Source organism: Arabidopsis lyrata (assembly GCF_000004255.2).
Source record: "Arabidopsis lyrata subsp. lyrata unplaced genomic scaffold ARALYscaffold_5, whole genome shotgun sequence".
Lineage (NCBI taxonomy): Eukaryota > Viridiplantae > Streptophyta > Magnoliopsida > Brassicales > Brassicaceae > Arabidopsis > Arabidopsis lyrata.
The window spans coordinates 2,556,305-2,569,278 of NW_003302551.1; the positions used below are offsets into that span (position 1 = coordinate 2,556,305).

The window sequence follows — 12,974 nt, forward strand, 5'->3', positions numbered from 1 at the left end:
ACACCAATCCGAACCCATATGAATTAAAACTGTCCAGCAAAAAAAAAACAAAAAGATAAAAACTAATAAAACAAAGAATTTAATTTCCCATATACGTTTTTTCTTATTTTAATGCTTTTATTAAATTTTTATTGAGATCTGTGTTTGAACAATCATTTTTTTTAGATTTTTAACATCTTTTTAAATTCCTCGGTCTCTTAAATTTCTCATTTACCAGTTACATAACTTTTTATTTTTCCGACATAAATTAAAGTTTTGTCTTTGGTATAGAGAGCCAGAAAAAATCTTGGCCATAGATTTGTCATCTGTTTTCGATTCGTTTTGATTCTTACTTTATCTTCTTCTTCTTCTTCTTTTTGAATCTTTTATCTTCTCACTCTTCTTTTTCACTTTTGGGAAGCTCGAAGAGCTGAGGAGTGAGAGAGAGAAGGATCTTTGAAGTCGCCGGGATTGTTGAACCGGAGCTCCGACTATTCTCTCTCTTCTACTTTTCTTCCTTCTTCGTCTTCGTCTTCTTCTTAATCGCTTTATGCTCTGTTTCTCTGGTTCATCAAGCTTCATCTACTGGCTCTCTCACATATTGATTTCTCACAATTTCATCTATTTCCATGCGTTTAAGGCCTAAAAGGTAACTGGGTCTGATAAAGTTTGTTCCTTTTTAAGATTTTCATAGTTTCTCTGTTCGAATCTGAAGTGGGTTGGTGTGTTTTTGCTGGTTATTGAAACAGGACTTGTTCTAGTGTCAACAATTTTGGAGGACTTTTCTTGTTCTTGAGAGAGTTCATTTGTTGATTTGAAGCTTTTTCTGGGAATTTTGAGAGAAGTTCTTTAGGGTTTTAGGGGGTTTGGTTTGAATTTCGCACATCAAGTGTTCGATAAAATGGCTGAACGAAAGAAGCGCTCTTCTATTCAAACCAATAAACCCCACAAAAAACCCATGAAGAAGAAAACTTTTCAGCTAAATCACCTCCCAGGTTTATCTGAAGATTTGAAGACTATGAGAAAACTCCGTTTCGTTGTGAATGATCCTTACGCTACTGACTATTCATCAAGCGAAGAAGATGAAAGGGTTCAGAGAAGGAAACGTTATGTCTGTGAGATTGATCTTCCTTTCGCTCAAGGCGCTACTCAAGCAGAATCTGAAAGCTCAGTTTGTCAGGAGAGTAGTAATAATGGTGGAAGCAAATCCAAAATCTCAGCTTGTAGCAAAAAGGTTTTTAGCAGCAAAGTGTCGCCGGTCGTTGGACGTTCTTCTAGTGTCTCGAAGCCTGTTGGTGTTAGGCAGAGGAAATGGGGTAAATGGGCTGCTGAGATTAGACATCCAATCACTAAAACTAGAACTTGGTTGGGTACTTACGAGACGCTTGAACAAGCAGCTAATGCTTATGCTGCTAAGAAGCTTGAGTTTGATGCTTTGGCTGCAGCCACTTCTGCTGCTTCCTCTGTTTTGTCAGATTCAAATGAGTCTGGTTCTATGATCTCAGCTTCAGGGTCTAATGTTGAAGCTGTGTCAAGCATTGATCTTGACAAGATGCTAGTTGATTCGACCCTTGATCCGCAAGCTGGTGAATCGAAGAAAGCGACTTTTGATTTCGACTTTGCAGATCTACAGATTCCTGACTTGGGTTGCTTCATTGATGAGTCATTAATCCCAAATGCGTGTGAGCTTGATTTTCTCTTAACAGAAGAGAACAACAACCAAATGTTGGATGATTACTGCGGCATAGATGATCTGGACATCATTGGTCTTGAATGTGACGGTCCAAGCGAACTTCCAGACTATGATTTCTCAGACGTGGAGATCGATCTTGGTCTCATTGGAACCACCATTGAAAAGTACGCTTTCGTTGATCATATCGCAACAGCCGCTACCACTCCTCTTAATATCGCGTGCCCATAAGTTTTGCAGCTAGGTGTTATTATTAGCTATAGGAGCAACGTAAAAAAGCTCTTTCGGTTTTGTCTAAAGTTATTACAGTACAGCAGAGGCAGTTAATCTCAGGGGAAGCAATAACCCTAAAGATAGAAGCAGATGCAGTTTTGTGTGTTGGTGTTACTAAAGAAAGTTTTGTTGACATAATGGTTTTGATGTTGTGGAGAAGATAGAGAGGTGAGATCGAAATTGTAAACCTCAGGTGGGGTTTTCTGAAGGCAATTGTTTCTCATTTAGGTGTTTATTCTAAATGAGGATTGTCTTTGAAAAGCCCTTTAGATGTTTTCGATTTCGTAAGCTTTCTCTCAATCTTTGTAAGTTTTGCCTGTTGAGTTATTGATATATATGTGAGACCTAGTTTATTTGTTTTGTGCTACAAACATAATGGTTTCTTCTTCTGCTCTTTTAAGTACCAATGTTTGATTTCGGTTTCATTCGGTTTGATTCCAAGTTGAAATCCGATATAGTTTGGCTCAAAAAATAGAGGACAGGTATGATGATCAAGGTATCGATGTTCAATGTAGATTTTAGTTGGGAAAATGTTTATCAGCTACACGAACGAGACGTCATCACATCGTCACACATGCAGACTTTAAAAATGTTTCGTTAGCTACACGAATTATTGTTATCACATACGGACATCCCCGAACTAACATAAGTCATGTTGCAAACACCATAACCATCTAATTCCAGTGTACCGGTTACCGGAATCCGGCGTTGACCACATTGACCGACATTGACCAAAAATATTTTTTAAAATATTTTTTTTTTCTTTTTATTTATTTTTGATAAAAAAAAATAAATTTAAAAAAAATAAATTATTAAGTAATTTTAAGTAATAACAAAATATAGCAAAAATAAATATACCATTAAAAAATTATACAACAAAATTTTTCTATATATTTTTGTAATATAACTAAATATACCGAAAAAATAGACCATAATTTTTTTCTTGTGCTATATTTTGTAATATAATTTGTGTAATATGAATTTATAAATTTTTTGTAATATAACTAAATATACAAAAAAATAGACCATAATTTTTTTCTTGTGCTATATTTTTTTCATGTGCTATATTTTGTTACAAAATATACCTTTTCCTTTTGGCAATCATTTTCTTATAAATTCAAATGTTGGTTTTATTTTTAAAAACAAAATATATCTTTTTCTTTTGAAAAAATATATGACCTTTGATATATATATATAAACACCACAAATCAAAGCATATATTATGGTGTTTATATATTAAAGAGAAATAATAGAAAAAATGAATTTATATACTTTTATTTTGTTAATATAGCAAAATATACATTTTCCTTTTGGCAATCATTTTTTTACCACAAAAAAATATTTTTTTCTTCTCGGTTGTTTGAATATTATTTTGTGGTAAAAAAAGAAAAAAAAATATTTTTTGGTCAATGCCGGTCAACGTGGTCAACGCCAGATTCCGGCAACCAGTACACTGGAATTAGATGGTTATGGTGTTTGCAACATGACTTATGTTAGTTCGGGGATGTCCTTATGTGCAAGCAAAAGGTTGGATTGCTATCTGAGACAAGTTTAAAGTCGGCATGTGTGAACGATGTGATGAAGTCTCGTTCGTGTAGCTGATAAATATTTTTCCATTTTAGTTGGCCTGTTACTCGGCTAGATTTTTCGGTTTGGATCGTAAAGAGCTCTGTTTGTTTGTATTGAACACCTCAAGATCGGGCCATGGATATATTAAAGCAAAGTAAATATTGTGAAAATTTATTTGGGAATGCACTGGTTTTTGATCAAATTATCATTGACATTTCAACCTCAAAAAAGGAGGATTTAAAATGAAGTGGTCTAAGAGAAAGTGAAACCTTGTGTTAGGGTTTAGGCTTATCCTCTTTTGAATTATATCAGTAAAGTTTTCTTAAAAAGTTCTACATGTTTTATGGTCCAAAATGTGAACAAAAATAATGCAAGATAGAGAGGTTAATGGGTTTGGTTGATGATAAGTTGATAACAGTAGCACCAATTATTGCCGCTCTAATTGCGTTGGTTCTTAAACCATTTATCTATTGATCTACTTTTCTTAAAGCAACCTTTGCGTATATTACAAGTCTTGCCAAAATTTTCAACTATCTTTAATATAAAAAGTATATAGTTGAACTTTTGTTTTTTTTTTTTTAAATATAAAGAGTATAAATAAAAATTAGGTTTATTTACATCAAGCAATCAATTACATAGTTAGTCTAGACTGTAGCTGCATTTGGATTTTATTAGTTCGTTTTATTGAATAGAATAATGGATATACATTGAACGTGCGTATTCCAAATTTTTATTTTCTTTCGACAAATTAAAATGAATTCCTAAGATGTTTTTTTGGTGTTTTTTTGTTAATTTAGTTCTTAAGATGTTGACAGAATATAAAATGAATTCTTAAGATTAATTGTGAGAAAGTCGAGCGAATAAAAGACACTTCTACTTTTCTTTGGAGATTTGAGATTTGACATGCATGAAGTCGATGTATAATTTGGTTTTATTAAGTGGCTATTTTCAATTGTCATTATCATTCGATGGAAAATTTTATCAAAACGTGGAAGTTAGTGATTTCGAATGATTTGAAATAAAAATTAGGTTTATTTACATCAAGCAATCAATTACATAGTTATTCTAGATTAGCTCATTTGGTAGTATATAACATCTTATCAATATTGAGAGATGGTCTGGTCAATATATCAATAAAATCAATTGCACCTTAAAAAAAAATATGATCCAAGATGTTGAAAGAAAAAATTGATTCTGAGATAATAGGAATAACAACAGGCTTTGTATGTTACTAAAAGCCCAAAGCACGTAACACGGAAAGCCCAAATTACAAATTAATTTTTTTTGTTGGGCTAGTGAGACCATTACGCTAACATAACATTGTTTAGGACAATAATTTTTTTTCTACACTATTTTGCCAAAGTCATCATGGTCAAGGCCAACAAATCTACGGCCTAAATTGTAAGAATCAAAGCTTACAATTGGAGTCATATCATCGATTACAAGACTGTTGTTATTGAGTAGTTAAAACATGGTGGATATAGGTTAGTGAGAAAATATTGATTGCTTGACATATGAAAGTGAAAATTATCAAAATGATACTATGGCCTTGAATGTTTACTAGTTTTTAAGTGGATTTTGGTTTTTGGTTTTTTGCTATAAATATAAAAATTAAAAAATCAAAAATGAAACATAATCACGTTGAAAAAAGAAGTTTTCCACAAAACCCTCAAAATTATGGTTTTAAGTTTCTCTTTGAAATTTAGAGAAACCAATCAAAAACTATTTTTCCTAAATTTTAGGGAATCTAATTTTTAAAATTCTTGAATGGTAAAAAATTAGATTTTTCCATAAACAAAAACCAAAAACCACTTAAAAACTAGTAACCATTCAAGGCCTATATATATCTAAGTTTTAAAATATGTCGAAACTCATTTTATTATAGTTAGATTCTTTTAAAAAAGTATGAACCATAAGTATGAGATCTAGTTAATAACAAATTTATATGACAAAAAAGATTATATTGTAAGAAAGTAATTATTCATTCAGTAATTTCTGGTTAAAAATGTGGAGAAGGATCGGATGAGTTTTTAGTTTGTGAGTTCAGTAACACTTTGAGCTAATTAATACTATTAGTTAATTTCAGATTAGTTCAGGGATTGCTTATGTTTTAACCTCAACAACCACAACGAACGAGAACGACCAAGCCCTTCTTCCGCTGTTTAGGAAACGATGATTGTTGGTATACGTTTGGAGTCGCCAACAGGGGAAATTCTTGAGCAATCATTCCGACTAGCATTTCCAGCTTCCAATAACGAAGCAGAATATGAAGCATTGATCGCTGGTTTACGCCTCACTCACGGGATCGGCGTCAAAAAAATCCAAGCTTATTGTGACTCGCAACTTGTTGCCAATCAATTCAGTGGCGACTATGAAGCTAAAAATGACCGGATGGACGCCTACCTCAAAGTCGTCCGAGAGATGTCCCGCAACTTTGAACTCTTTGAACTCAATAAGATTCCACGAAGTGACAATGCGCCCGCCGATGCGCTAGCTGTACTTGCATCCACGTCTGATCCCGACCTTCATCGCATCATCCCTGTCGAACGCATCGATCAGCCTAGCATCGATCTACCTATTGCAGCATCCGTACCGCCCGCACCAGCCATCGGTCCTAACGTGCATCCAATCGTCTACTTGCTCAACAAACCGACAGCTTCAACTCGTTCCGCCAGCACTCAACTTGTCCTACCAAACAATGTATCTGCAATCACTCCACAAGCCGACCCGGTTGACTCCGATTGGCAAACAGAAATCCGCAACTATATTGCCGATGGTATCGTGCCAGCTGACAAATGGGCAGCTCGACGTCTACGAGCGCGCAGCGCACAATACACACTCCTTGACGGTAATCTTTGTCGTTGGACCGCTGCTGGAGTGCTCCTCTCCTGCATCTCCGGTGATGAGACCCTCCAAGTCATGCGTGAGATCCATGAAGGCGCCGGCGGTAATCATTCCGGCGGTCGAGCATTAGCACTTCGAATCCGTAAACATGGCCACTATTGGCCTACCATGATTTCGGACTGCGAGAGGTTTGTTGCTCGTTGCGAAAGATGCCAGCGTCACGCCCCCATTATTCATGCACCAACAGAACTCTTACGAACTGCTACACCGCCATATCCGTTCATGCGCTGGGCAATGGACATCGTCGGACCCCTTCCTGCATCCCGCCAAAAGAAATATCTCCTGATCATGACGGATTATTTCACTAAATGGGTTGAGGCAGAATCATATGCTCGTATTCAGTCAAAGGAAGTTCAAAATTTCGTTTGGAAGCATATCATTTGCCGCCACGGACTACCATATGAGATCGTTACCGACAACGGTACTCTGTTCACCTCATTACAGTTCGAAGGTTTTTGCGCAAAATGGCGTATCCGTATAAGTAAGTCCACACCCCGTTATCCCCAAGGAAATGGCCAGGCTGAGGCAACAAACAAGACCATCATTGATGGACTCAAGAAGCGTCTCGAGGAGAAAAAAGGTGTTTGGGCCGACGAACTTGATGGTGTGTTGTGGTCCCACCGTACCTCTCCACGCCGAGGAACCGGCCAGACACCTTTTTCGCTTGCTTATGGGCTGGAGGCCATGGCGCCATCTGAAGTCGGCCTTTCTACAATCAGACGATCCATGCTCGTCCGGAATCCTTCACTCAACGACAAGATGCTCCTCGATAACCTCGACACCTTCGAAGAACAGCGCGACCAAGCTCTCCTTCGCATCCAGAACTACCAGCAGGCCGCAGCGAAATTTTACAACAAAAAGGTGAAATCTCGATACTTTGCCGAAGGCGATCTCGTACTCCGCAAGGTTTTCGAAAACACGGTCGAAGTAAATGCTGGAAAGTTAGGCGCTCATTGGGAAGGTCCATACTTCGTCTCCAAAGTCGTCAGACCCGGCGTCTACGAACTCTTAACGATGGACGGCACCCCGATCCCTCGCTCTTGGAATTCCGCGAACCTCAAGCGCTACTACTACTAGCGCCTCCCTCGCGCTAAAAAAAAAAAAAAAAAAAAAAACGAACTACGGTTGGCTTGATCCCTTCAAACGGGTACGTAGGCAGCCCTTCCTGAGCACAGCTAAAAAAAAAAAAAAAAAAAAAAAAAAAACGAACTACGGTTGGCTTGATCCCTTCAAACGGATACGTAGGCAGCCCTTCCTGGGCACAGCTATAACAAAAAAAAAAAAACCGTTTCGACGATTGACCAGCTCCCACATCGTCAAATTACATGTATAAATCAACGACAACATACTTACCACGAACGAGCTCTTTCGAACGAGTCCGCCTCGACGATTGACCAGCTCCCACATCGTCTCCCTGGCCAGGAGTTCGATTTAAACGCGTTCCACATGGATGCAGTGGCGAAATAATCCACATCCTTACTTCGGTAAGGACTAAAAGCCGAGCCAGTCTCGCATTAGCTAGCAGGCGGCCGAATCATATTAAGCCAAGCTCCGGCTTGCACGTTCTTGCCGACCTCATAGCACCCACATGATAAGCCGGACACCAGAACCGCACCTATATGGTACGACTAGTCCGCCTAGTCTACTTTCTACTAAGCTCATCGTTCCGGCTCAAACGTATACAGGATAAGTCAAGAGACGTCTTGCCCCACAATACGTTTCGAAACTAAGCTTAAAACGCCAAGGATACCTCGCACAAAAATCAGCCGAGAATAACCTTGCATCAAAAATGACAAAGGCACAAAAAGCTTCTCTCAGCACGTAAAAGTCAAGCGACTAGACGGGATAAGCCGAGCTGCAGATCGCACCTAGTCCACAATTACAATGAGTACAACATAAATAACAAGCAAAGCCAAGAATAAATTGAAAACGTCATCAATAAAAAGAAGCTGCCGCAACCGCGAAACAACCATAGTACATTTAAAAATCCGCAATACAACAAAACCCAACACGGGGCCAACCGTACATAATGCCGATCCGAAAAGCTACAACAAGCTAAAAAGCCGGACAAAATCTACGAATACTGAAAGAAGAAATAGCGAATATCAAATCCTCATACTCAAAGAGATCACCAAGGCACCAGCAACCTAAGCACCATCTCCCTCCACTCCAGCCTCGGTCACCTCCACCGGTGCATCATCCGCCAACTCCGGAAAAGGAGCAAGATCATCATCGCAAAGATCGGTAATCGTTAGCGATTCAACCATCGCACGCCATTTATGCTTATCAGCTTTAAGTGCCGCCATCTTCTCATCCGGAACTGCCAAGCCGTCGGCGATAAATTTCTTTAGGCACTTCCGAGTACCCGTAGCTTGGCACTGCATGAACAGAGGATCTTGCGCGGCTCGACAATCAAGGATGTGCTTCCTTAACCTCTCAATTCGGGCAGTGTACTTGGTAATCTTTTCCTTAGCCCGGTTTCGTTCATAACGAACAGCAGAAGTACGCGAGTCCCTTAGCCTAGTCTCCTCGGCAGTAGCCTTCTTAAGCTGTGCCGTAAGCCTTTCGACCTGCTCCTCGAGATTTCCGACCTTTCCTTTTTCCGAGTTCAACGCACGCAACCGATTTTGCGCAGAAAAACCTAAGGTCTTGTTCTCCGCTTTAAGGGCGACCGTTTCCTGTTCAAGATCCTTCGCTCGGCGATCGTAAAAATCGACAAGAGCGTTTCCGGCACTGATCGACTGAGAACAACAAAAAAATCATTCGAAGAACTCAAAAAATAGAAAGAAGAGAAATGATAAAGACCTGTCCAAATGGAAATCCAACGAACCTGAATCTGCTTGCAAGCCCAAGTCTGATAAAGATTCATCCCCAGGAGAGAATCAACGGGAGGAAACTCGTGAGGAGATCCGTACACCTTGCTTGCGAAGTCACCACAAGAACTCCTGCTAACCGGAAATGGTTCGTTTTTCTTCTCATAGTTGAACGAGAAGGAATAGTCAACTCCCCGGACCTCTTGAGCAGAACTCCCCCGTTCTCGTACGATACCAGAAGACTCCCGCGAATGGCCTCCATGAGAAACCTTCCTACGTAAGGAAACATCAACATCGGGGGGAACACGAAAGGTGGCCTCGTTAGTCGAACCTGACACCTTCTTCTTCCCGGAACGAGCAGCAGAGACCCTAGCCGCCCTGTCCTCGCTAACAGCTCGACGGCCAGGAACGACCGCAGTTCTCCCCGAAACATCAGGACCTACGTCTTGCTGCGGCTCAGCCACCAGCTGCGGCTGCACAACTCCTTGCTCCGACTCTTCATCGATCTGGATAGTCTCGGTCTCGCTCGGCACTATACCACTCACCCCGAATGAGTCAGAATAATTCGGAAATCGACAGCTCGCTTTCCCCATCTCCAAACGTGACGGTGAACCTGCAAAACACTTTCGTATAAGAGAACGAATGCGAAATAATCAAACAAACGAACTAGCAAAGGAACGTACGAATACAAGACGACTTGATAACTCCTGGCCAAAACAAGGATCCTCTCGTCCAAATCGCACGTAGACCCACAGATATATCGTTGCGAGCTTTACGTGGTCGAGGATCGTGCGCTGCAAACAGAAAACAAAATACGATCAAAAACCATGCAAGCATTCACTTCATGTAGTCGTATCCAAATAAAGTCTACCGGGAAACAAGTTCCACTCGGTAGCAAGAGAAGAGCTAGATGCCGGAGCCGAAATCTCAGACACTTGCACGTAGAAATAATATCACCGCCAGTCGACAACCTTACTTTTCACCCCATGAACTATCTTGTGACTCGACCTGGCGTTCACTTGACAAAGACCCGGGTTATCTGCCATAACAGAGAAAGTAGTAGCTTCTTCGAAAAGATCGGTATCGACTTCTACACCACAGTCGTTCCCTAACATCATCAAGCCAACTGCATTGCGAACCGAACCAAGAGAAAGCTGAGAAAAAGCGATCCCCCGTCGAAAACAATATTGCACGAGAAAATCTGGGAGAGGAAAGCGAAGTTGGCCGTCAGTGAAGTAATCCTCGTATACGCATATATATCCTTTGGGAGGATTCCAAGGACGCCGATGCGGTTTCGGCACCATAATCGCCAAATCCTCGGGAAAAATTCCCTGCTCGAATAAATCGGTTAACCTCTCTACAGTGCATAACGATTTCCCGCCATCACGCGCAACAGGAACCGACGTCGATCCGATGCCAAGCGTAGCTTATTTTGGACAACAAAGCCCCAAAACAACCGACCTCTTCCAAACATCTCCAATAGGGTTCGCGGTAACTTTGCATTCCATAACTTCGTCGCCTCCGTATTCACCGCTCTTTCTCGACTTATCGAATCTACGATGCTCTTCAAGTTGGCTCAGAGTTTTTCCGATGCCACAGTTGGTAACCACGGGAACCATTCCCAATAAAGTGTCAATCTCTCCCAAGTCTCCGTCATCAACTTCACCGGAATACTCCGCCAAATCGCGACCACCAAAGTCCTCAATTGACAAGCCAAACTCATCATTCCCCCCATAGTGAACTCCTTGGTTCGCTACGTCACCGTTCATACCTAACCATTCGCGATTCATCGTCAAACCAAAACAAGTCGCGGGTTACAACGAACGATCCACACAATTTCCCTCCTCTTCAAACCGGTTCACGCTAAAACCACCGCCGTAATGACCAAACCCAAGCTTGTTCTCCGAACGGACCGCCTCTTGGTCTCCTTTACTTGCACAAACAAACCACCGTTCTCCACGTCGCAAGCCGCCGAACCAAGTTTCTTGCCGAACCAACCTTCCCGCCGAACCAAGCTCCTCACCGGTTCAACTTCGCGCCGAACCAAACTCTTCGCCGAACCAAACCTTCCCGCCGAACCAAGCTCCTCACCGGTTCAACTTCGCGCCGAACCAAACCTTTCACCACATCTCCTTCTCCACCGAACCACAACCACACAAAAAAAAGAGAGAAAGCAAAAGAGATAAGGAAGAAAGAGAAAGAAAGTTTACCTTTTGGAAAAGTGAAGAGATGAAAGTGGTAAAAGAGTAAAAGGAGGGGACATATATATAGAGAAAAGTGTCAGTACCACGCGCGTTTACCGAAGTAAAAAATCCACAGTACAAATCACCGGAACGAGCTTCGCGCTCCTCGAAAAACGTGCCCACAGCACAAATCACCGAAACGAGCTCCGCGCTCCTCGAAAAACGTGCCCACGGCACAAATCGTCGGAACGAGCTCCGCGCTCCTCGAAAAACGTTCCCACGGCACAAATCACCGGAAAAAGCCATGCGCCCCTGTTTAAGCCAAATCAACATATATCCAATTCAGAAGACACGTTCACCAGATTCAAGAAAACTCTCGTCTGCTGGACTAGGGGGGGGGCTTATTGTTGGATATGGGCTTCACCCACAAAATGCCATTTGGCCCAAACAGAGACCCAACTATTTATCGGGCCTGTTGTCTCTCCAATTCAGCCCATCAAGTTTGGAGGGTAAAATGGTAATTTACTGAGGGAACAGAAGAGACCTTAGGTCACAATGATTAACCTATAAATAATACACTATTGGTAACAAGAAGACCCAGTGGTTAATATCCAGAGGATTAGAGAATTATTCACAGCGTATACTTTCGTTCGTAGTTCTCTTCGTAAACTTTCGTTCGTTAGTCATAGTTCTTTGCGTATACGTTCATTGGTTGTTCGTAGCTCATCGTCTGTATGTTCGTCATTTCTCCCTGTAACTAACCGATCTCGTTCGTCGTTAATAAAGAAGTTACTTCGTTCTCTCCGAAAATCCTATAGTTATTCGTTGTTACAACCTCGGTACAAACAATGATGTTAACTTGTAGTAAATATTTTACGAATGGTTGAACAAACCTAAGCTACTTGGATTCAATGTGTCAATTTTTTACTGCAAAATTCAAAAATGTGTCAGGGTTCGTCAAATATGTAAATGATATAAAAAGATTAAAGAGAAAAATATGGTTGATATTTTAAAAATTTCTGTTCACTCAACTTTTCTCTTTAAGCAAACCGTTGCACAAGTTGTAAAACCGTTTATTTTTTCTTTTGAATATAATTTAACATTAGATTCAAAAAAAAAAAAAATATGGTTGATATTAAAATGTTGCAATAACGGTGAAGCCATGCCACATATGCTTTGCTTCAAAGTCAAGGCACAAGAAATGTGCATCGTTGACCCACCAAACAATACCATGCCGGAGACTTGTAGTTTTTCAACATTCAAAGATCCAATAGAGAAATTGCTCCCAATATTTAAACAAAAAGAAGACAAAGATCCCAAATAAAATTAATTGAGAAATATAAACGACTCACAATTCTTGTAAAAAACAATATTGTAAGCGTTCAAAAAAGGAGAATGTGAAAGACTCTATTTCGATAATTAGTATATTATAAACTGTATAAACAAAATAATATGTTTCTCTTACAAATACTTTAAGAATGAACATTGATACTTTGGCAATGACTTTAAGATATACCTTTCACATGACTGATCGTATATAGTAGCTTTGAAAACAACTAAGAA

At 40.1% G+C, this 12,974-nt stretch overlaps 2 protein-coding genes across 2 annotated transcripts; one reads left to right on the plus strand and one right to left on the minus strand.

Moving 5' to 3' along the window:
* The first annotated feature begins 253 nt into the window (after positions 1 to 253).
* On the plus strand, positions 254 to 2,342 carry LOC9311357 (ethylene-responsive transcription factor ERF119). The gene is made up of 2 exons (XM_002875243.2): positions 254 to 628; positions 729 to 2,342. Exon 2 carries the CDS (start codon positions 881 to 883, stop codon positions 1,898 to 1,900), a length of 1,020 nt encoding a protein of 339 aa, XP_002875289.1. The 5' UTR covers positions 254 to 628; positions 729 to 880; the 3' UTR covers positions 1,901 to 2,342.
* A 6,012-nt stretch (positions 2,343 to 8,354) lies between these two features.
* LOC110228260 lies at positions 8,355 to 9,728 on the minus strand (the record flags this gene model as incomplete). Its single annotated transcript, XM_021025035.1, has 1 exon — positions 8,355 to 9,728. A coding segment is annotated over one exon (672 nt), but the record flags the coding sequence as incomplete, so codon positions are not given.
* Between the last annotated feature and the right edge of the window lie 3,246 nt (positions 9,729 to 12,974).

Excerpts from the sequence above, each read along its gene's own strand:
- LOC9311357 (XM_002875243.2), top strand. The coding sequence starts at position 881 with ATGGCTGAACGAAAGAAGCGCTCTTCTATTCAAACCAATAAACCCCAC.